Consider the following 23022-nt stretch of genomic DNA (forward strand, 5'->3'; position numbering starts at 1 on the left):
AAAATGTATAACTATTTCTCAATGAAGTACACTTCTGAGCTATACATTTGGCTATTTAATACGATGATGCGCCTTATTTCAATATTATTGGTCTGAAAATGTTATTCATTTAATTCATTTCTGTAAGTTTATAAACTGTCGGTTTTAAAATTAGCTGGAATTAGTCTAGTTCACTTTGTGTCTGTTAAATAAAATTTACTAATTTCTAACACTTGTTTTACTAATTCATGATACCTATTTCTAGCGTGTGTTTTCTTATATCAAAGCCATATCGAGCTACCTGCGGAGCCCACCGAGGGGAATCGAACCCCTGAATTAAGCGTTGTAAATTCGTAGACATACTGCTGTACTAAGGGGGGGGCTGTTTGTAGCGTTGTGATTTTCATAGGTTATCTTTATTTAATGAGTCTTTCACACATTTATTCATCTGCTTTATAGTTACAAATATCTTTATTATCTCTTAACGATTTTGCGATTTTTATATTTATATTTTGTTTCCTTCTCACGGATTTGAAATTCCCTTCAAGTTTATGACACTCAGTTCTAATTATGTTTTTTTGTGTTCTCATCTATCGCTTTGTCCAAATTAGTTTCTGTGTCTGCTATTACTTTTTCCTTTTAATACTCGACGGTTTATAAGTAAACCCTAAACTTTTATTTAATCCCTCCAGCTGATTAATATTAAGAGCTGTATCTGACTTATTTATTATTTTAAGATTCTACAAGGACTCCTTGAACATTATTTATTCAATCATACCAAGGAACAAAAAATTAAAGAAAGCCATTAATTTTACACATTAAAGCAAGGGCGACAAAGACGCAAGAATAACACGTGTAGCTACTCATTCTTGGTCATTTTATGTCTCTGAGATCTTTATAAAGACATCACTAGAGTTTGTTATTGGTTTAATTATGTCCCCTTCCCAATAGTTTATATGAACGTTCCACGCGCTACTTTTCACCCTGAAGTAACGTGCTTAATTGTGTTTAATTACGCTTTTTGTTAATATCAAAGTATAAATATGATTAGTTGTTTTTTTTGTTTTTGATTTTCGCGCAAAGTTACTCGAGGGCTATCTGCGCTAGCCGTCCCTAATTTAACAGTGTAAGACTAGAGGGAAGGCAGCTTGTCATCACCACCCACCGCCAACTCTTGGACTACTCTTTTTACCAACGAATAGTGGGATTGAACGTAACATTATGACGCCCACACGACTGGGAGGGCGAGCATGTTTGGTGCGACTGGGATTCAAACCCGCGACCCTCGGATTACGAGTCGAACACCTCAACACGCTTGGCCATGCCGGGCCTAATATGACTTGAGACAAGTAGAACTAAAGACAAAAGTCTTAACAAAACGATGTTTTATTTAAATGTGCTTAAAAATGAAACAGGGTGTTTCTGAGATAAATTCTAACAAATAAAATATTTAAATATCATATATGGAAGGTTTTGCGAATTCCTTTCATTTCAAGATATTGAAACAATAGAAACAATAAATAAATCACTGAAATTCCTAGCTCATATAGTAATACGTGTTCTAAATACAAGGAACCTCCCCAAATATTGAAATTTAAACAGAAGGAAAAAGATTAAATGATAGAAATGATATTTTGCTCACAAAACATAAACATGTAGATTAATCGATTTCATTTTGAAGATGACGTCTACGGTGAAAATGAATCTCCTTGCGAGTGCCCGATGGAAAGTGTTCACACGCTAAAAAAAATTAAAATAAAAAATCGAAATACGAAAAGTAAATAGCGCTTGCGTAAATTAATCATAAAGTCTCGTGTAGAATGAACGTGTTACAGCCGCAGGATTTCGATTAAAACTACTAAGTTTCATATGACATGAAGAACTATAAACTTTTTTTTTATATACATCAGAAGGTTAGAATAGATTCTAAGCTTGTTAGCTTTAATTATTTTATCGCTAACTTAAGAATAAAAATTTGAAATTTAAGTCCATTCAGAGGTGTTGTTGGTTAACGGCAGCTGCTTGAAACATATCAATTATTTCAAGAAATCTCAAAAAACAACAACAAAAAACATATTACGAATTCACGGTTAGTAAATATTTCAGACTTGTCCTCTGAAAAAAAAACGTCATAATGCTAAGTACTTCAAGATGTTTCACTAAGTATATTAAATAACACATTTCTTTTCTAAGAAATAAGTTCGTTTTATCTACGACATGTGACGAGTTTTTTGTTTATATTGAAATTTCACAGTGCGACAGTGAGGTTTATATGAGCTTTCGAAAGTACTTCATTTTCTACGACACGATGGAGGGAATACTGCTGTATTACATTCTTTTCCTTTTGGAATCTGATAACTCTCATTTTTTGAACTAAATTGAAAGGATAACGTTGAATAGAGAGTTTTTCAACAGACTGAAACTATGCGGTCAACATGATAAACAAAAACATTATAAAGAAATAATTTCAAAACGATTTTGCTTATCAACAAAATTGATTTAGATTCTACTCTCTCTGGAATCGTATTATGGAGTCATTCCTCCCCCCCCCCCTTCCTCCCGAGCTTAAATATGTTGCCAGGGTAAAATTATCTTCTTACAGATCGATGGCTGGGGTTCTCCGAGGCGCGTTCCAGCAACAACTGCGTGAGTTGCGATTCGTTGTTTCTGGGAGCGCGCGCGCTTGCAAAGGAAACCGGCGCGTGCAACGTTAACGCAGCATTCTGTCGGGTAATTCGTTAGATGGGAAAGTGTGGTTCAGGAGCGCGAGTTGAAGTAACGAAGTGTCTCCGTGTTTTCACAACAGGTAATTACTCCAGTGTCTCATAGTCTCCCGATTAGTCTTTTCTCATATGGCCGTTGAAGAGTGACTACCCAGGTTTTGTTGACAGATCTCGTTAAGAAAGGAACCTCGAACCAGGTATGAAGTATCCGTCTGATCTTCCAACTGAAACGACTTACTGACATCTTATTAAATTCTTTTATAACCGCAGTTTTAAAGTGGATATATTCACAATTTCCATGGCCTTAGTTCCAAGTAACAGTACTTGTACTTATAATACTAACAATACTAGACTTAGAAATTACATTTTAGAATTGTTTTTGGTTTTTTTTACTGGTAGTTATTTTTTATTTTGTTTGTTTGTCGTTAAGCACGAAACTACGCAAGGGCTATCTTGTTCTGCACCCAGCACGAGTTATAACAACTTAGCCACCAGGGCACACTTGCATTTGGCCATCTAAATTTGGTGATTGTTTCTTTTTAACGCTAGAGTTAGAAAACACGTGGATTTGGTAATGTTGTGCACACTGTGTGTTATCTTGATATGTCTGTTACTACCATTAGACGATGGAACATTGACGTGGCAAGTCCAGATATCCAATACAGAGGACAGGTACACTTTATCTTTCTCCTCCAATTCATTATTTATGTCCAAACATAAAGCCCCACGACAAATAAATATAAATTCAGATATTATTTTTAAAGTCAAAAGTCGTCCTCTGCACTTATGTCTCCACAACAGTCAGTTGCCGTCCATTCTACAGTTTCATCATGAATACTCTGCATAACCAATCTCTCAAAGAATACTTTTAGGGCTGTTTATTTACTGTAGAGTACAAAGCTATACAATGATTTCTCTGTGGTTTTCCCACCACGGATATCGAAACCCAGTCATAATCCTTCAGCCTTAACCCTGAACTAATGCGGGAAGGGGCCAAGCATTTTGAGAAAACGAGTTGAAGAGGCAAGATAAATAAATAAAAGCTCGTGTAAGTTAGTAATGTAACTACTTATTCTCGCGTTACACTCTCTTGTGTTTTTATTATTGTTTTTCTGAGCAACATCACATCTGAGTCTCGACTGCACCAAAAAGTGGCTTGAATTTCTACTCCAACTGCACATGTTTCTGAGAATCGTGCCATAAAAAGTATACAGTTTGATGATCTCACATCTTCGGTCTCCTACACATATTTTGCTTCCAATGCTATGTAATGACTTATATTTTATGTATTGTAATATATGCATAAAGTTTTGGGGCTTGTATTTTTACCCTTTTCTTGCTAGGTTTTGGCTGTGTAAATTATAAATTAGTGTAATTAAATATTAATGAAATTAAGAATTCCTTATTTTCTAAAAACGTTGGTTATTTTTTTGTGTTTGATGAATAAGGTAGATAATGTTTGACACTTATTTTGATTCAAGTGTATAATCTTACTAAAATATTCACATACGAACACCCATAATGACAAACTTTAACAATTAAAACTGATAAAATGTCAGTGTTTTCAGAAATTGAAATAGCAGTAATTGAAGCCCTCCCGACTTGAAACAACGACGTGTCTGCGGACTTACAACTCTAAAACCTGAGTTTCGATACCAGTGGTAGGTAGAGCAGAGATAGTCGTTTGCGCTTAAGTACAAGCGAACAATAATCGAAATACTCGTGTAATGTTATCAGCAGTTCGAATAGGTAATGCACATTTATATTTGTGTGCTGTGTTTGCATATATATATATATGGCTACTATTAGACACATACTCTACATATAACATATGATATTAAAACGTTTATAGAATCTTATGACTGCAGTTCATCATCCGCGTAATCAAGTCAAGTCATGCTCTATATGAGAATTATATATCTGTAAAATAACCGTATTAGTGCAGTTTCTAGACGCTCCATCGTAAACTCTTTCCTGAATGCTTTCCATAAGCCATCAAATTTACCTGGACGACAGTTTCCTTGCACTCGTTTAACATTCCGATCGCACAGAAATAAGTAAGTACCGAGTCTGGCTATTATATCAATATGTCTTCTTACGGAAGAGTATGAATACTTGTTTTAGTCTTCAGTCGCTGAAGACATGCGATGGTTGAACGTTTGTTTTGTAATGCAACTTTTATATGCTTTTCCCAGACGTAGATACTTCTTGATTACGATGCGCATTGTTACCTTTAAGCTCGAAATTGCTTTTTTAACTGACTTTCATGTCACTTTCATTCTCATTTTGGATGGTTTTGGGACCCATCGCTGTTCCATATTCTTTTGTTTTCCAATGCCACTAAGTTCAATAGATATCCTCGTTCTCAAAATTCGAAGTTCCCGATCTGAATCTATTTTTATGACCTGATTGTATAAATATTTATGTCTAAAAGGGCTGTTTAATGTCCTTTTCAAAGTCAATCAATTTTCGGCAGCATTATGCAACATCAAGCAAATATCAAAACGTAAGTCTGGTACGTGCTGTTTGACTTTATATCTGCTGTGGTTATCACGTGATTTGCTGATCAGCATATTCCAAATCGTTTTCATATAGCGTACTGTACCCTGTATTTATTTTTACAGAATCACTTCAATATTTGTTTTAGGAAAGAGCACCAGCAAACCAAATCAATCAGCATCAGCCTGGATCCCCGGATTTTCATCTCGTGAATTAATGAAGCATGTGTTATCTCATATCTTTGAACTGTCGATTTCTCTTGAGCAAACATGAGTAACTCAGTAGTCAGGGCAGACTTACGCAGTGAGAAATGGTTTGATATGCTATATACTACCATGGTACTCAAAGTAACGGCTAGTACAAGATATATCTGACAGTTCAGTTTCTAAGCATAAACATAACATAGTTTCTTTACTGTGTTATAAGTTAAGGAATACATGAATACCATATTACTATGTTATTAAATTATTATTGTTAGGGTTGGTTTGTTTTGAATTTCGCGCAAAGCTACACGAGGGCTATCTGCGCTAGCCGTTCCTAATTTAGCAGTGTAAGACTAGAGGGAAGGCAGCTAGTCATCACCACCCACCGCCAACTCTTGGGCTACTCTTTTACCAACGAATAATGGGATTGACCATTACATTATAATGCCCTCATGGTTGACAGAGCGAGCATGTTTGGTGTGACTGATTACGAGTCGAGTGCCTTATCCACCTGGGCATGCCGGGCCCATATTATTAGGTTATTGTAACTGGATTTTACGACTGAGCTTTTAAACAGTTTGATCTGTACTTCTTACTTATTATATTCTCACTATTTACTTATCATAATGTGGTTTCCTCAGTTATTCCAGCTTTACCTTCGATTAATTTAATATAATTAAGTTCTTCAGTTTTTTCAGGTTGTTAGAGGGAATGGTAATTCATTTTCTCTAGATTTCTACGCTTTATTTTAGATTTTTCTATTACTTTTAAAGGGAGATATTAATTTAGTTTTTTCAGCTCACCAGACCTTGCTTTTGATTCATTATAATTAAAGGGAAGTCCTTTATTAAAATAGGCCTGGCATAGCCTAGCGCGTTGAAGCGTGCGACTCGTAATCTGAGGGTCGCGGGTTCGCGCCCAAATCGCGCCAAACATGCTCGCCCTTTCAGCCGTCGGGGCGTTATAATGTGACGGTCAATCCCACTATTCGTTGGTAAAAGAGTAGCCCAAGAGTTGGCAGTGGGTTGTGATGACTAGCTGCCTTCCCTCTAGTCTTACACTGCTAAATTAGGGACGGCTAGCACAGATAGCCCTCGAGTAGCTTTGTGCGAAATTCCAAAACAAACAAACAAATAAACTTTATTAAAATAATCTAAGCATCGAAATGGCCTTTTGTTGTTAGCTTCTGTTGAACTAAAACATCCTAGAGATATAGAAGTTGCATTATTAACTGTTTCTCTCTTCCTGTCCTTTTCTCGTTACGGTAATTATCAAATCCAGATTATCAATCTGTTACAGAGCAGGTTAAGGGATGTTAACCGAACGGGTCGTTCTCGACAACAAAAGTGTGTGAGTTGCTTCAGGGCTAGGAAATAAGATTGAGTTTACAAAATGGAATTGTTAGATGTTTCACGCACCTAGTAAAATCATGGCCTCAAATTAGACGTTTCACGAGAAGTCTTCTAAATACGCTGTGATGATTTGATGATTAAAATTTAATAATAAAATATTGTTAGTTTTATAGTCAGCCATCAAGTGTGAATTACCTTTTGATTCACATGACAAAAGATGTGCACAATTAGGAGATTGCAGAGAATGTGTCAAAGCAAAATTGAGAACCATGTTATGGCTGTTCATATTTAAGCATTTGTTTGTTTATTTTTTTTAAATTTTGCGCACAGCTACGTGAGGGCTATCTGCGCTAGTCAATCCTAATTTAGCAGTCTAAGATAAGAGGGAAGGCAGCTAGTCATCACCACCCACTGCCAACTCTTGGGTGCTATTATTTTTACCAACAAATAATGGAATTGACCATCACATTATAATTCTCCCAAGGTTGAAAGGGCGAGCATGTTTGGTGTGACGGGGATTCGAACCCAAGACCCTCGGGTTACGAGTCGAGCGCCTTAACCACCTGGCCATGCCCAGCCTGCTTCTTGTTATCATGCTGTATAGATTCTTCATGTACCCCGCTGAGACAGCCGTGTGTCTACGGATTCACAACGTTAAAATCAGGGGTTCGATTCTCCTCGGTAGACTCAGCAGATAGCCCGATGTGACTTTGCTATAAGAAAATCACATACATAGGTATTTCATAATCAGTGAAAGATTGTTTGCTACAATTTTGTCATACTTTTGGAACAAAGAACAAAATAAAATTTTATTTTCGAAATAAACCATCCTTAAAAGTAATGGTAGACAGTCGATGACGTCACGGGTAAATGTTGTGCTAAAGTTCGAGGTGAGAAGTTGATGGCTTAAGTGTTGGTGGAGGTGGGTGGGGTAGTAGTGAGACATATAAAAGGGCCAAACCTTAAATAAATCTGAAATTAAATTGATGTACTGCATTAGCTTTAGAGAATCAACAACATTTCAAGATCACTCCCCTTCTATAACGTCAGCCTTATCTGAGTGGATCTAATAATCAGGATCTCACTTGCGGTGGTAAAGGCACTCGACTTGTAATCTGAGGGTCACGAATTCTAATCCCAGTCGCACCAAACATGCTCGCCCTTTTAGCCGTGGGGACGTTATAAAGTGACGGCCAAGCTCACTATTCATTGGTAAAAGAGTAGCCCAAGAGTTGGTAGCGGGTGATGATGGCTAACTGCCTTTCCTCTGGTCTTACATCGTTAAATTCGGGACGGCTAGCGTAGGTAACGCTCGTGTAGCTTTGCGCAAAATTAAACAAACAAACAAACACTTCTTCCAACGATATTATGAGAGAAGCAAGAAGTGAAATGATAGATAAAACGTGGTAGTGAAAGTATCACATACATTAATAATTTCTTCAGTTTCCTGAGACGGATCTAGTATCCATTAGGCTTAACGAACAAGAATAAAATTACAGTGGGGAAATTTTTCTATAAGAATTGAAACTGAAGAGAATGTTGCTCCTTAAGAAAAGGAAAACACAACAAAAATAAGTTTAAAACACATTAACTACGTCGTTCCAACTGATAAAAGAAATCCACATTCAGATGGATATTATTTTCTGTTGCTGAGGCTAGAGAGAAAAAAAACCGGCGACTTTTTAAATGAGAGGTTGAACGTGCTGCTATAAACAAGAGCGCGTGAAAACAACGACACTTGCACATTTTCGCACGTTCTGTCCGGTAACTACCATTATCAAGTACTTCTTATATTGATCTATCTCCTTGTATCTTCTCTTACAACTACGCCGAAGTGACACACAAAGAGAGAAGGTAGCGGAAATGAGCTTTAAGTATTCTCTTTAAATTACTTTAACTGGTTTCTATTAACCCTATCCATCAAATTCTCCACTTTAACAACCTCTCTGTGTTTTGTTCATTGGTCGCTCAAATGCGCCCGTTGATTAAACACTGGGATATAGAAATAGGCTTGATTGGTATTGTACATCACTTAGTGTTCTAATTAAACTTACTTTACTTTCTGGAACCAAGCCTTGGGGTAGTAGGTAATTTGAAACAAGCGAAAGAAATGAAAATTAATTTACTGATAGACTGTTCTTTTGACAACAACAGCAAGATGTTTTTCCAAGGATAACCTTCAGTTATGAGCATGACATTACAACTAAAATATGTGTGTGTGTGTCTCTATATATTAAATATATATATATAAATTATAAGATCATATATGTATAATCAGTTTAACATTCACTGCGACCTAAAGTGGGCAGTTAAGTTGCTAGACTATCAAGTGGAAGGTCCAATGTTCGAACCGTGTTATTCTGATAAATTTGCTCTTCTCTTTTAAGGGAAAATTCAATCCTGATATTTAGGTCAAAATAGTCTTCTCGTAATAAGAAACTGGCGCTGTTCTTCCTCAAAATATTAATATTTACTGCTCAGATATAATTTATATGGTCACTTACTTATGTAAGTAATTAATAACTAATTAAATTTTGGTAAATATATACTTTATTTCCTTTGCATTGTTATATTTCATATTCGTTGTTATAAACTATAAAAAAACTCGTTGAAATCCCTCAAGTTAGCCCCCTAGTGGCATAGCGATATATCTGTAGAGTTGCATCGTTGGAAGGCGGATTTCGATATCCGTAGTGGGCAGAGTACATATAGCATATTGTGTTGCTTTGTGTATAATTATAAACAACAACCTTTATGTTTCTAAATAAGGTAAATACCATTAAGTACAATGGATAAGATAACCAATAAATGCTTTTAACTGACAATGAAAATGCATTAAATTTAGCATAATTACTCTCAAGGGAACCAGGAGGATGAATTAACTTTAACCCAAAACCTAAGAGCTTTCAGGTCAGTAAGGTGGACCCCTCCTTAACGAGTGTACATCGTTCCGTTCGACGAAATAAACCTTGCTTCTCGCACTTTTACATTGCCTCCTACATCTCCATATAACAGCATTTTGCTAATTTTCGGGACAGGCCCAGTAGCGAAAGTGCCCGTGTAGCGAATCTCGAGGTTTATCGTCTTGATGCGTAAAACTGCGCTCTGTACATTGGGGCTGTTAATGCACGATAGGAGCAATTGTCATGTAATCCATGACATCACAGTGGACACGGTTGGCTAGTTGCCTTCTCTATTGTTTCTTAGCTCAAAATTACGGAAGGCTATGACCAGATAGCCCCTGCGTACCTTTATGCAAAGTTCTTAAATAAACAAACATTGGTGAAATTGTTATGATAAAAGACAAACAACCCCCTTTTTAAAAGACAAACAACCCCTCTTATTTTCTGAAGCAAAAAGATAATTGTGTTAATTCCCTTCAGTGACACAACAGCGTGTCTAATGACTCACATCACAAGAAACGGGGTTTCGATAATCCTGGTGGGCAGAGTACAGATAGCCTATTGTGTAGCTTTGTGTTAAATTCCACTCACTCAACCATCAATCAGTTTCGTTAACACGCACTTAAAAATTAATGCAATATATTATTCACAAAACAAGTTAAGGCACCCAGTTCAATGGATGTTTTAATGAATTATTTTCACAGTTTAGAGGGATTAATTATACATTTATTTGACAGTTCACCATGGCAGACGATGACAAAATGTTGAACACTAAAACCTCTTCTACTAATGACGAGTCTCCCATAGAAGGGACCGAAGAAAGGCCTGATGTTGAAGGTGTAACACCTGCTGTCGTACCCAAAAACGCAGAAGATGAACTTCCTGAAAGAGGAAACTGGGTTGGAAAGTTGGACTTTATTATGTCATGTGTCGGTTATGCTATTGGCCTCGGCAACGTCTGGAGGTTTCCATATTTGTGTTATAAAAATGGCGGAGGTAAGGAGACAAGACTATCCAACTGTTATTTTGGATTGTTCAAAACATATTTTTGAATGTGAAAATTCGTTATTAGTCAATAGGTTACTGTAATAAAACTATAATAGTTCGAATTTCTTTCCTTACAAAGCAATTAATGCTAAAAATTAGAAATAAAAAATATTGTAAACGAACTGAAAGTTAGGTAAGTTTAAAAATAAGTTTTCATCTCCTTCTTTCCATTAGATACGTGTGGTAAATGACATAAAGAAGAGTGAGTGTGAATAGTATTGGTGTGAACAAAACAATTGTTTTCTGAACACTGATGGTAAATGACATAAAGAAGAGTGAGTGTGAATAGTATTGGTGTGAACAAAACAATTGTTTTCTGAACACTCATGGTAAATGACATAAAGAAGAGTGAGTGTGAATAGTATTGGTGTGTACAAAACAATTGTTTTCTGAACACTGATGGTAAATGACATAAAGAAGAGTGAGTGTGAATAGTATTGGTGTGAACAAAACAATTGTTTTCCGAACACTCATGGTAAATGACATAAAGAAGAGTGAGTGTGAATAGTATTGGTGTGAACAAAACAATTGTTTTCTGAACACTCATGGTAAATGACATAAAGAAGAGTGAGTGTGAATAGTATTGGTGTGAACAAAACAATTGTTCTCTGAACACTCATGGTAAATGACATAAAGAAGAGTGAGTGTGAATAGTATTGGTGTGAACAAAACAATTGTTTTCTGAACACTCATGGTAAATGACATAAAGAAGAGTGAGGTGAATAGTATTGTACAAAACAATTGTGTGAACCAAACAATTGTTTTCTGAACACTCATGGTAAATGACATAAAGAAGAGTGAGTGTGAATAGTATTGGTGTGAACAAAACAATTGTTTTCCGAACACTCATGGTAAATGACATAAAGAAGAGTGAGTGTGAATAGTATTGGTGTGAACAAAACAATTGTTTTCTGAACACTCATGGTAAATGACATAAAGAAGAGTGAGTGTGAATAGTATTGGTGTGAACAAAACAATTGTTTTCTGAACACTCACAGCTGGGTTAAAATACTGAAAATATATTTTTCCTCTATCGTTCGTTTTCTTATGTAATACAGAAACGTTTTCTTTATGAGCACAAATATATTAAGAAAACGTCGTTTACTTAACAGATATGCTAGTTACTTGAAATGAACAATTTTTAAATATTGTGCACGTGGAAGATTTTTCCCGGGAATTGCTGCCATCTCTCGTGACCGTCCCTATTATGATAAAATAAAATTCAAGCTGCCATTTTCGGTTGATTTTAAATAAATTAGTATGATTCATTAATTAACTGTTGGTTTAAATTTTACTAATTAAATGCGCTGTAATTAGTTCACAGTTTAAAGACAGCGAATAATAATCTGAATGATTTTCACAACTTTGATTACATACTTGTCGTCTTGAACATTGAAAAGTGAAAATAAAAGGTTGTTGTTAGGCTCTGTTACAAGTACTCCTCTATTTAGTCTTACCCTTGCAACCCTTAGATGGCGTGTTCGTTACGTTTTCGAAAACAATGATTTTTAAAACTCGTTACACATTTGACCAAGTCTTGGGACTAGAACCGCTTTGGCGCTCAAATCATCCTTCATTTAAAATTCAACAGCTGAGTCGAAAAACGTTCGTAGGCTTAATCTAAGATGTCAAGTTTTATTAAGTTTAGAAAATATCTTACGAATATCTTTCTTCACTCCTGTATTTCCTGCTAAGTCCAGATGTGTTTGGTGTCCTTTTTACTTTGACTACATTATTATACAGTGCACTGAGACGTTAGAAGAACAAGTTTAATGTATCAACTTTCTAAAACAAGTCTTTGGAAAACTACTTAAGACCTACTAGCATGGTTAAGAAAGTTTTCTAATTTTGTAACTCGTGCCAACAGTCTTCTAAATTCTAAAGACATGGTAAAATATGTCACTTGATGAAAAGTTAATCCAGTCTTGTTTCAATAACGAGTCGAGCAAGGAAACACAAATGGTACCTAGATAAGTTGCATCAACCGTAACTTTGTATCTTATCTCAAAGTCTCATTGGTGGACCACTGACACAAAGCCATTCCTTATCATGTGCTTTGCTGCTCAGGATAAACCAGCAATGTTTGCAGGAATGATGCAAAACTAGATCCTGAGCTTCAGAATTTAAGTGTCTCATTAATCTTTATAATTTTCTGCTCGGCAAACAAAGACCAAAATTTATCTTTGGTGAGCAGCGCCACCTAGTTAAATCAATGAAATAACGTTAGTTAACATTAAGTAACTGCTTTTTTTTTTCATTCGAATAAAATAACTATATATTGAAATACACCCAACAATAACTTATTCTGTCTAAAACATTTCTCAGAATCTTTCAAACAATCATGGAATAAAATTATAAGAAATTAGAACACATCTTTATATGATTTATATGAACAGTATATTTTGGGATGATAAGAAGAGACGAACGGTTTTTTATTTACGTTAGAAAATTGATATTTAAATCAAAATCAGATGAGAGGATATAAATATGGTTGATGAAAAATTTATAAATATATAAAATAACAAATATGATAATAATAAAACAGTAACGATACATATATACTTGAAATAAGATTCTAATATTTAGTGCGAGAATGAATCAGTGTAATGTTTTATGTAGCTTTCCATCATGGGTTCTATGAAATTTGACATAAATTATCATTTCTTAAAAACTTCGTCAGTAGGTAATTGTCTTATAGCTTTAGTTAAACGATTTATATTTTATAACAGTTTATGTTTTGTGGAAACAGGGATTATACATCCAAAAGGAGGGAGGAAACCCAGGAAAAACTATGAAAAGTATTTGCAAATTCAATCAGAAGATTTAAATTGAAAGGCTCGAGGCGGAAAGTTACAATTTCAGTATTTTCATCTGTACGAAATTTTTAATCAAAAAATTTTTAGCATTGACATCCTTATGAACCATAAATCGTGAAATGAGATTTCAGCTATAGATACCTTATTGGATTGTAATGACATTTTTTTCCTGATTAGATGTAGCATTACTGAGGGGCGGAATCAACTGGCTTGTTTGTTTTCGAAAATGCACACGAAACTACCGTTTTGGCCATTTTAAGTAGTTACCATGTAACCATGGTATAGTTTATTCTTATCGCGGCTTGATTAATCTATAAAATAATTTACCTTTGAAACATTTTAACTTAAATGAATTTCTTACACCCCGCTAGTACAACGGTATGTCTCCAGATTTACAATGCTAAAATCAGCGGTTTGATTCCCGTCGGCAGATAGCCCAATGTGGCTTTTTCTCTAAGGAAAACACACACACACAGGAATTTCTTATCCAATACCGTCTGCTATTAAGAATTGGAAGTGCTTAGAAATATTCGTCAAGTTAGATCGGTACATTTGATCTAACATAAACAAAATTCCGTGAGAGATTTTCCTAAACAACAATAACAGCTCACCAATTTGCTGAGGCATGGCCAGGTGGTTAGGTCACTCGACTCATAACGTGAGGGTCGCGGGTTCGAATCCTTTTCACACCAAACATGCTCGCCCTTTCAGCCGTGGAGGCTTTTTAACGTGACGGTCATTCTCACTATTCTTTGGTAAAAGAGTAGCCCAAGAGTTGGCGGTGGGTGGTGATGACCAACTGCCTTCCCTGTAGTCTTACACTTCTGAATTAGGGACGGCTAACGCAGATAATCCTCGAGCATCTTTGCGCGATATTCAAACCCATTCACTTTTGCAAGATTAAAAATATTTATATGAGAAATATTTAATGACAAAAATTACACGAATTTATATTCATATTTTGAGGCTAAGTGGGGAATACCAACCTACGCTTTAAATCAGTGCAATGCCAGATTAGGTGCTGTTGTGATTCAACCACATAAAAGTCTCCATGGATTCATCGGAAAATAGAAACAACAAAGTAGAGCTATAAAAATCCTGTTTTACAAATGTAGAAAACAAAAAATATATATCAGTGAAAGAAATCATCCACACTTTTATAGTGGCAAAGTAATTTATTACGTAGATGAAATTGAGACTGCGCAGAATATCGGATTTTATAGAAAACAGCCAGTTAAGCCTACTTTTACTCATTATAAAAAAACAGCCAGTTAAGCCTACTTTTACTCATTATAAAAAAAACAGCCAGTTAAGCCTACTTTTAGTCACTATGGTACACAGTTCATTTTTGATGAATTTCAACTTTGAGAAAGATCACTCAACATGACAGTAGTTTTCAAACTCTTACAACATATCAGCCAGTACATGAATTGTTCAATACTTCAATTATCCTCCTCATCTTGTTGAAACAGTTTAATTATAAACTGAATAACTTCCTGCCAAGACGATCTTCTAGGCTTGAAGAATATATCTGATTTAGAATCAGCTGCAATTGATCGACTCTTGTCAGTTCATTTAGTTGGTGCCCGGCATGGCCAGGTGGTTAAGGCACCCGACTCGTAATCTTAGAGTCGTGGGTTCAAATCCCCGTCACAGCAAACGTGCTCGCCATTTAAGCCATAATGGCGTTATAATATGACTATTCGTTGGTAAAAGACTAGCCCAAGAGTTGACGGTGGGTGGTGATGATTAGTTGCCTTCCCTCTGGTCTTACACTGCTAAATTAGGGACGGTAGCGCAGATAGCCCTCGTGTGGCTTTGTGGGAATTTCAGAAACAAACAACCATCAAATTGACCTAAAAACTACAAATATTTTTAATAAAGACACGTTAGTACATGTTTATAACTCGTAAAAAACATTAATAAAGAATGTTTGTGTTTGTAACTTATGCAATCAAAAATTGTATGCATGTATACATATATCTATATATACACTGCTGGCCAAAATCTTAAGGCCAATGAACATAAAGAAAAAATATGCATTTTGGGTTTTTAGACTCAACCACTTATTTGAGTACAGCTTTGAAAGATGAAAATAAGAAAAGGGAAAATAAAAATAAAAAACTTTTTTTGCATTTAATACGGAAAATTTGAACACTATGAAATTAGCCTAAATTAAAGCTGGTCAAAAGTTTAAGACCATACTGAAAAGAAGCGTTAATCAGTAAACACGTAACGAAATCTAGTCATTTGTGTTCAAGCATTAGAGTTGTCAACATCTCCAATTGACATATCCTGTGTTACATTGGGTAAAACATGGTAAAGGCTAAAAAAGTTTACAGAGTTTGAACGTGGTAGAATTATCGAACTGCAAAATAAGGTCTCTCTCAACGTGCCATCGCTGGTAAGATTAAGCGTAGTAAAACTGCTGTTACAAATTTCTTAAAAACCCTGAGGGATACGGAACGAGAATTTCAAGTGGTCGGCCCATGAAAATTTCGCCGACGTTGAGCAGGAGGATTCGACGGGTTGTCCGGCAGGACACCAGCCAATCGTCGAACCAGATTAAGGCCCTTACGGACGCAGAATGCAGCTCAAGAACAATAAGACGACATCTACGAGAGAAAGGGTTTAAAAACCGTAAGCGTATTCATAGGCCACGCCTCCTTTCACACCATGAAACAGCTCGGTTAAACTTTGCTAAGAAGCACCAAACATGGGTCGTAGAAAAGTGGAAGAACGTTTTGTTCTCTGATGAGAAACAATTTATCCTGGATGGTCCAGATGGCTTACAACGTTACTGGCACGATAAGGATATCCCACCGGAGACATTTTCTACACGACACAGTGGAGGAGGTTACATCATGATCTGGGGTGCTTTCTCCTTCCATGGAACAATGGAGCTCAGAATATACAGGGGCGTCAAACGGCAGATGGCTACATTGGCATGTTGGAGAGAGCATCCTTATTGACTGAAAGCCCTCGCTTGTATGGAAATGACTGGATCTTTCAGCAGGACAACACTGCAATATACAATGCCCGTAGGACGAAGGACTTTTTCATGGCGAATTACGTGATTCTTTTGGACCATCCAGCGTGTTCTCCCGAACTGAATCCCACTGAAAATGTTTGGGGGTGGATGGCAAGGGAAGTCTATAGAAATATACGTCAATTCCAAACAGTGCATGATTTTTGTGAAGCCATCTTCACCACTTGGAATAACATTCCAGCCAGCCTCCTTCAAACGCATATATCGACCATGCCAAAGCAAATGTTTGCAGTTATTCACAATGCAACTTACTACTGAGACCTCTTGTTGGGCATTTTCTATCTTGTTTAGGACTTCTTTTTGGTATGGACTTAAACTTTTGACCAGCTAGTATTTAGGCTAATTTCATAGTGTTCACATTTTCCTATTAAATGCTAAAAAAGTTTTTTTTTCCCTTTTCTTATTTTCATCTTTCGAAGCTCTACTCAAATAATTGGTTGAGTCTAAAAACGCAAAATGCATATTTTTTTATGTTTATTGGCCTTAAGATTTTGGCCAGTAGTGTATATAGCTAAGATCTGGAACCCTGTTCAAACCATTTATGTATAACGACCAACAATAAAGATGCATTGATATGTTTGCACAGGGAATGAAGCAACATATTAATTACAGGAAGGAATCTCTAAGCTGGAAACTTTTCGTTCGGAGTTGGTTCAACACCAGATGTCTCGCCATAACCAAATTGATTCAACGTAACTGCACCGAACCCTTTCTTTTGCTTATGATATGGTGACGTAATTAAGCGCTGTGCAACATTGTTTTCAAATTCATCAAACTGATCATGCTGTTACAGCATAAAGAAGTCAAGAGATTTCGGGAAAAATGGTGGAGGTGTTTAGATGTATTTCCTCATCTTCCAAATGCCTGTTTGTGCTATTGAACCTTTCCAAAATAAAGTGCCACAAAACAGCAAAATGCTCGTTTTGAGCATATACAAACACCTCTTTTTGATTCACATAATTAAATATATCATTAAAAAAGTTCTTGAGATTCAGTATAATCAGCTTCAACCTGCTTTTGTTGCATTAGCTAAAGCTGACCAGCGAGTTTAATTGAGGCGTTTTGGTATTAGCTGTCCTTCTGGGGAAGGTTTAGTTCTAGGCATGTTCTAGCGAGCAGAGTTAACCTTGAAGTTTCACACAATCCAAGAATGCTAGAACTCAGCGACGGCAATCAACTCCTACTGGATTTTAAAAATGTCGACAACAAGGCACACATATATCGCTATTGAATTTTTTCACCAATTATGGATTGCAAACTGTTAAATTTTGTATTTATGTTAGATACATTGTCACACGACTGACCACGACAATTTCAAAGGGAATCTTTTTTGTCATCATTTTCAAATTTTCAATGTATTGTATCACACGAGTTAGTTGGTCAGCGTGACTATTATCAAGTTTGGAGTCAGTTGACACTGAAGAGTATTTTGATACGATCGATCAACGATGGTAATCAAAAGTTTTTCACCCATTATTTTTATAACTTCTTCACACGTGGTTGAGGATAGATAGTTTGGTTGACCAGTGCCTTTGTCTACATTTTTTGGGTATGCTCTGTGAGGTACGTATCATATTCACAAAGTAACTTAAGGATACTAGTGTAACTGCCATTTTTTGTGATCCAATGAGTTCATGATTTCCACAAAATGCTAGAACACGCTCAGCCATAAACTTCATGTTACTCACAACCACTTTTAATACACTTCACAAATAATTTGTCAATTCATCTCTTTTGCTTGCCCAATTTGTTATCAATCTACGCACTTGACTTTGATTGACTTGCGAATTACAGAATTGCAGTGAGAACTGGACATTCCATTTTTCTAAGTGTGCTTCCTGCATTAGTCCATTCATTGCAACTATTTGCCACTATTAGTTCTCGTTCAATGTTTAAGAGCTTACAGCAAAAGCAATAGATTCGACCAGTTGTCGAAAATCAACCAATCACAGCTTACCATGTCGCCACTTGAATATATATGATCAGACAATTGGGAAGTACAGCCTCGTTTTAGTTTTTCATTGATGTGTTGAACAGATTTGCTGACGTCTTCGTTACTATGCTGCAGGTTCGACTTTCCCTCTTTGACCATAAATATCTATCGTGTGGATTTATTTGGCCATAATCCAATACCATTTAGGAAGTTGGGATTCTGCTCTTCAGGTTTTACTTATTTTTGAGACTGCCAAACGTGTTGTATAGCTACATTTCTATTCAAGTGTTTTGGTGGTTGTTACTGCTGACTGTGTTCTTATATCATGTGTAAGATCTTTTGATGCTGACTTGACTCTTCAACTAAAACTGTGAAATATTGCGTGCCTTCTTAAAGACATATTGAGCCTTTTCTTGAGCCAGCGTTCTTTTCTGTGTGCCACTTTCAAATTTTGATGCTGTTTCGTGTCAATCATTACAACTAAACTGATACTACTTATGCAAATGAGACACAAGAACAACAAATATTATTTGATATGGCCAAGTGTGTTAAGGCGTTCGACTCGTAATCCGAGGGTCGCGGGTTCGCATCCCAGTCGCACCAAACATGCTCGCCCTTCCAGTCGTGGAGGTTATAATGTTACGGTCAATCCCACTATTCGTTGGTAAAAGAGCAGCCCAATAGTCGGCTGTGAGTGGTGATGACTAGCTGCCTTCCTTCTAGTCTTACACTGCAAAATTAGGGACGGCTAGCGCAGATAGCCCTCGAGTAGCTTTGTGCGAAATTTAAAACAAACAAACTATCACATATGCTTTAAAACTCCACAGCAAAAAGAAGCAAATAAGACAATTTAGGTTTTACTTATGTTTAACATTTTTGTTCTTTACTTTTTAGATATATTAAATGAATAGGGATTGATTACTTACAGATAGTTCCTAACAGTTCATTACGTTCTAACTGCTAATGTTTATCTTCTGTTTATACATGCACGTCGTTTAATACAATCCACATATTTTTGAGACAGTTTGTGTAGGCCCTGGTACAACTACAACGTAAAGAATATGACAATGCCTTAAAATGTTTAGAAAAATGGACAAAAGTTAGGATTGTTTATTCCTTTTCGAATTTTGCGCGATGGTACACGAGGGCTATCTGTCTTAGCCGTCCCTAATTTTGCAGTGTAAGACTAGAGGGAAGGCAGCTGGTCATCACCACCCAGAGCCGACTATTGGGCTACTCTTTTACCAACGAATAGTGGGATTGACCGTAACATTATAACCTCCACGGCTGGAAGGGCAAGCATGTTTGATGTGACAGGGATTTGAACCCGCGACCCTCAGATTGCAAGTCTATCGCCCCCTAACCACTTAGCCATGCTTAGCCAGCGAAAATTACAAAGAACAACGTAAATGTAAATATTTTCTAGAAACTGCGGTTTAAACTAGATATATGATCGTCATTCAGATGTTTTACTTCTCATGATCTGAAACGTCGAAGACCCATGAAATGTTCTCAATTTTTACGTTCTAAATACAAATCGTAAACTCAACTGCTGAACTTAAACGAATCAATAAGTTATAAAGCTAATGCGCAATTATTTCGTCTAGATTTGTGATTGCAGTTATAATTGTGAGAAGAATATTGGCATTAGTGCTATTGCAATTTTAAACACAAATTATTATTCCAATACATTAGGAATTTTTAAGAACTACAGAAGTGTATAATAATAATATTCCAATCACATAATATTTTTTTATATCCATTACCGACGATGCGTTTTGCTCAATCCAGAGCTCTTCAGATTGGCTGGGGTACAACAAACACAGCAGTGAACGGAACATTACTTAAATACGCTACATGATACAACAACAGTTGTTATCGAAGATTGATGATAAAAAGAAAATTCAGTGTTTCACTCTTTGGTACCCGAAGGCGCTAAAATAATTGACGAGATACACAACAATGAAGAGTTAGAGTTACGTTAAACATTCTAACAATAAAGAGTTGATCATACGACAGGCATTCCAACAATGATTAAGTTGCTAATTTTATTTGCTTGAGAAGAGGCTATAAAGTATTCAATAACCTGTTCTACGGGTTAGCCTTTCACATGTATTTTCCACACAACAGGAACTAATCAGCCTTCATTTACAAAATACAACAAACACAAACAAACGTATGACTAAATAGCACCAGTTTATTTAAAGAGAAATTTCAAAGTTTCAACCCACCAAGATAGTATGGAATTCTTGTAGCTTCCTCAACTATTTCCAACATACAATAACACCTTCATATGTTGAGATACCGAATTTTGCTTTCTGGTTCTCTAAACATTGTTTAACTTTGATAATAATATTTACATACGGGTTCCATAATAACTTATAACAATAACAAAGACCAATAGAATTTAATTCAATATAAAAAAATGACAAGCTTTCTTACCACGTTACAATAAAGGTAGGATGTGGCCTAGTGGTTAGCATGCCAGGCTGTGGGTCAGAAAGTTTAAGGTTGAAACCATGATTTCTTGCTAAACACTGTTCAAATTTTTAGTTGTAAGAATGTTATAACTATGACTGCCAATCTTGCTATTCGATTAAGAATATCCGTTTGGACAGTAAAATCTGCTGGTGGGTTACTATCTCTCTGATCAACTAAATTCAAGATGTTTATGCCTGAAGTTTAAGGTTTCTGATCTAATTGTTTACGCCACATGCCAAAATTCATTAGGCTATAAAATGTTTTTAGAAAATATTTAATTAACAGCTTGAAATCACTTAAAAGTCTGTGGTTGGGTAAAAAGTCTTATTACAAAATTTGTGTATACTATAGAGGTAAGTGTCTGCACCGAATAATATCAACAGTGATCCATTTGAACGGGTTGAGTAATGAGGTCAAATGTCATTTGAACGGGTCGAGTAATGAGGTCAAATGTCTTATCAGGATTTTCGTTGAAATTTTCTGAACCGTTAACATAGTGAAATAATTAATTTAACATATGTACTTTCTTGCAATTGTGACTTAGAGTCTTCGTAATACTTGTCGTCTCAAGAGTTTGATCAAGTGAGTTCAATTTTGCAATAAATACTTGATCGTTGTAGTCGGTAAACTACTTCGGTAGGTTAGAGTCCAGAACTAGTAGATGTGGCTTGAGAAAAAGGAAAACAATACCTCAATTAATTCGAAACATTACGAATTTGATTTAAAGTTAAAAAATAAGATAATATATATGTCGTAGAATAATGTATTATTTGTGTTACTAGATGGCGCTTAGTACGTTTCAACAAAGTTTCTTTTTTTCGTTAAGTTAAAATATATTGAGCAGTTGTCATAAACTGTAAGCAGATTATTTAAACTGAAATACAGGAAAACTAGTTTTCTTCTTTTAGAATATCATGCAAAAAGTGGTCTAACTAAAAAACCAAAGTATGATAAAAATTTGTTTTTAATAAACTGTTCCACCGAGGAAGCTGAAAAGAATATTTACAGAATTGTAGTACATGGTTTACTAAATACGTTAAGTTCATGTTTGAAGTTAGTTGGTGCTTATGACTAATCTTTTAATGAATTGTTTCAAATACAAATATAACTATTTATGTTATTCGCTAGTTTGACATATGGATAGAGTTTAAAGAAAAAAAGAACAAATATCTGGTTTGGAAAACATAACTTTTTATATATTTATTTAGCTTTAAAGTGCATACGTTTTGCGCGAAATTTGTTAGGACTAAATCTACACAGATGAGTTATTTTTTCCATGCACGTACGTACATCGTATCGAAACAGAATGATTTCGACGTTATAACGAAGCCAAGTTTCCTTATAGTCTCAAGCAGATATCGTTGAAACTTGGATCACGTCCTCATGTATAAAGCCGTCCTTGTTCAAGTAGTTCTCGACAGAACGAACTGCAATTAGAGTTTCAAACTAAATTTAACATGAGGGAAAATTGCTGGCCATATCTATTAAAGAGAAACTTTAAACAGTCAATTAATTATACAGGTTCTTGCGAAGACAGTTTATAAGTGTTTCATATTATCAGGAATGTTTTATTATGTCAGGGTCCTGAGCTATTTACATTACCATGCGATATAAGTCTAACTGTTACGTTTTTCAAAGTTCCAATTACTTTAACATATTCATCATATGTATACGAAGATGAAGTGTTAGGAGATATTCGTTCTCACAGCTCAAAATACACCGACTTTATAACTACTTAGAGTTAGTGATATGTAGATACGACTGTTTAATAAATTAAAGCGCCTGTGGATATTTAACGGTAGGTTAGGTACTTTAAAACAGTTTATTGTTATGATACAGCAGAGATATGAACTTTATAATTACTTCCGGATATTATAGGGTAGACATATAACATTATGATTGTTTACACATGTTATCCCATAGAGATATCAACTATATAAGTATTAACATATATTATACGGTAGACATACAACATTAAAATTACTTATAAGTATTATACTTTTCAGACACCAACTTTATAAGTATTAACATATACAG

At 35.6% G+C, this 23022-nt stretch overlaps 1 protein-coding gene across 1 annotated transcript in view; it reads left to right on the plus strand.

Moving 5' to 3' along the window:
* The first annotated feature begins 2287 nt into the window (after positions 1-2287).
* The window catches only part of LOC143244480 (sodium- and chloride-dependent GABA transporter 1-like), a 30243-nt gene continuing 9508 nt past the window's right edge, over positions 2288-23022 (plus strand). The window contains exons 1-2 of the mRNA XM_076489274.1: positions 2288-2899; positions 10397-10655. Of these exons, the coding sequence (XP_076345389.1) occupies positions 10403-10655 (253 nt within the window). The 5' untranslated portion in view covers positions 2288-2899; positions 10397-10402. The remainder of the gene's footprint in view (positions 2900-10396; positions 10656-23022) is intronic.

This window comes from Tachypleus tridentatus, chromosome 1, assembly GCF_004210375.1.
Source record: "Tachypleus tridentatus isolate NWPU-2018 chromosome 1, ASM421037v1, whole genome shotgun sequence".
Lineage (NCBI taxonomy): Eukaryota > Metazoa > Arthropoda > Merostomata > Xiphosura > Limulidae > Tachypleus > Tachypleus tridentatus.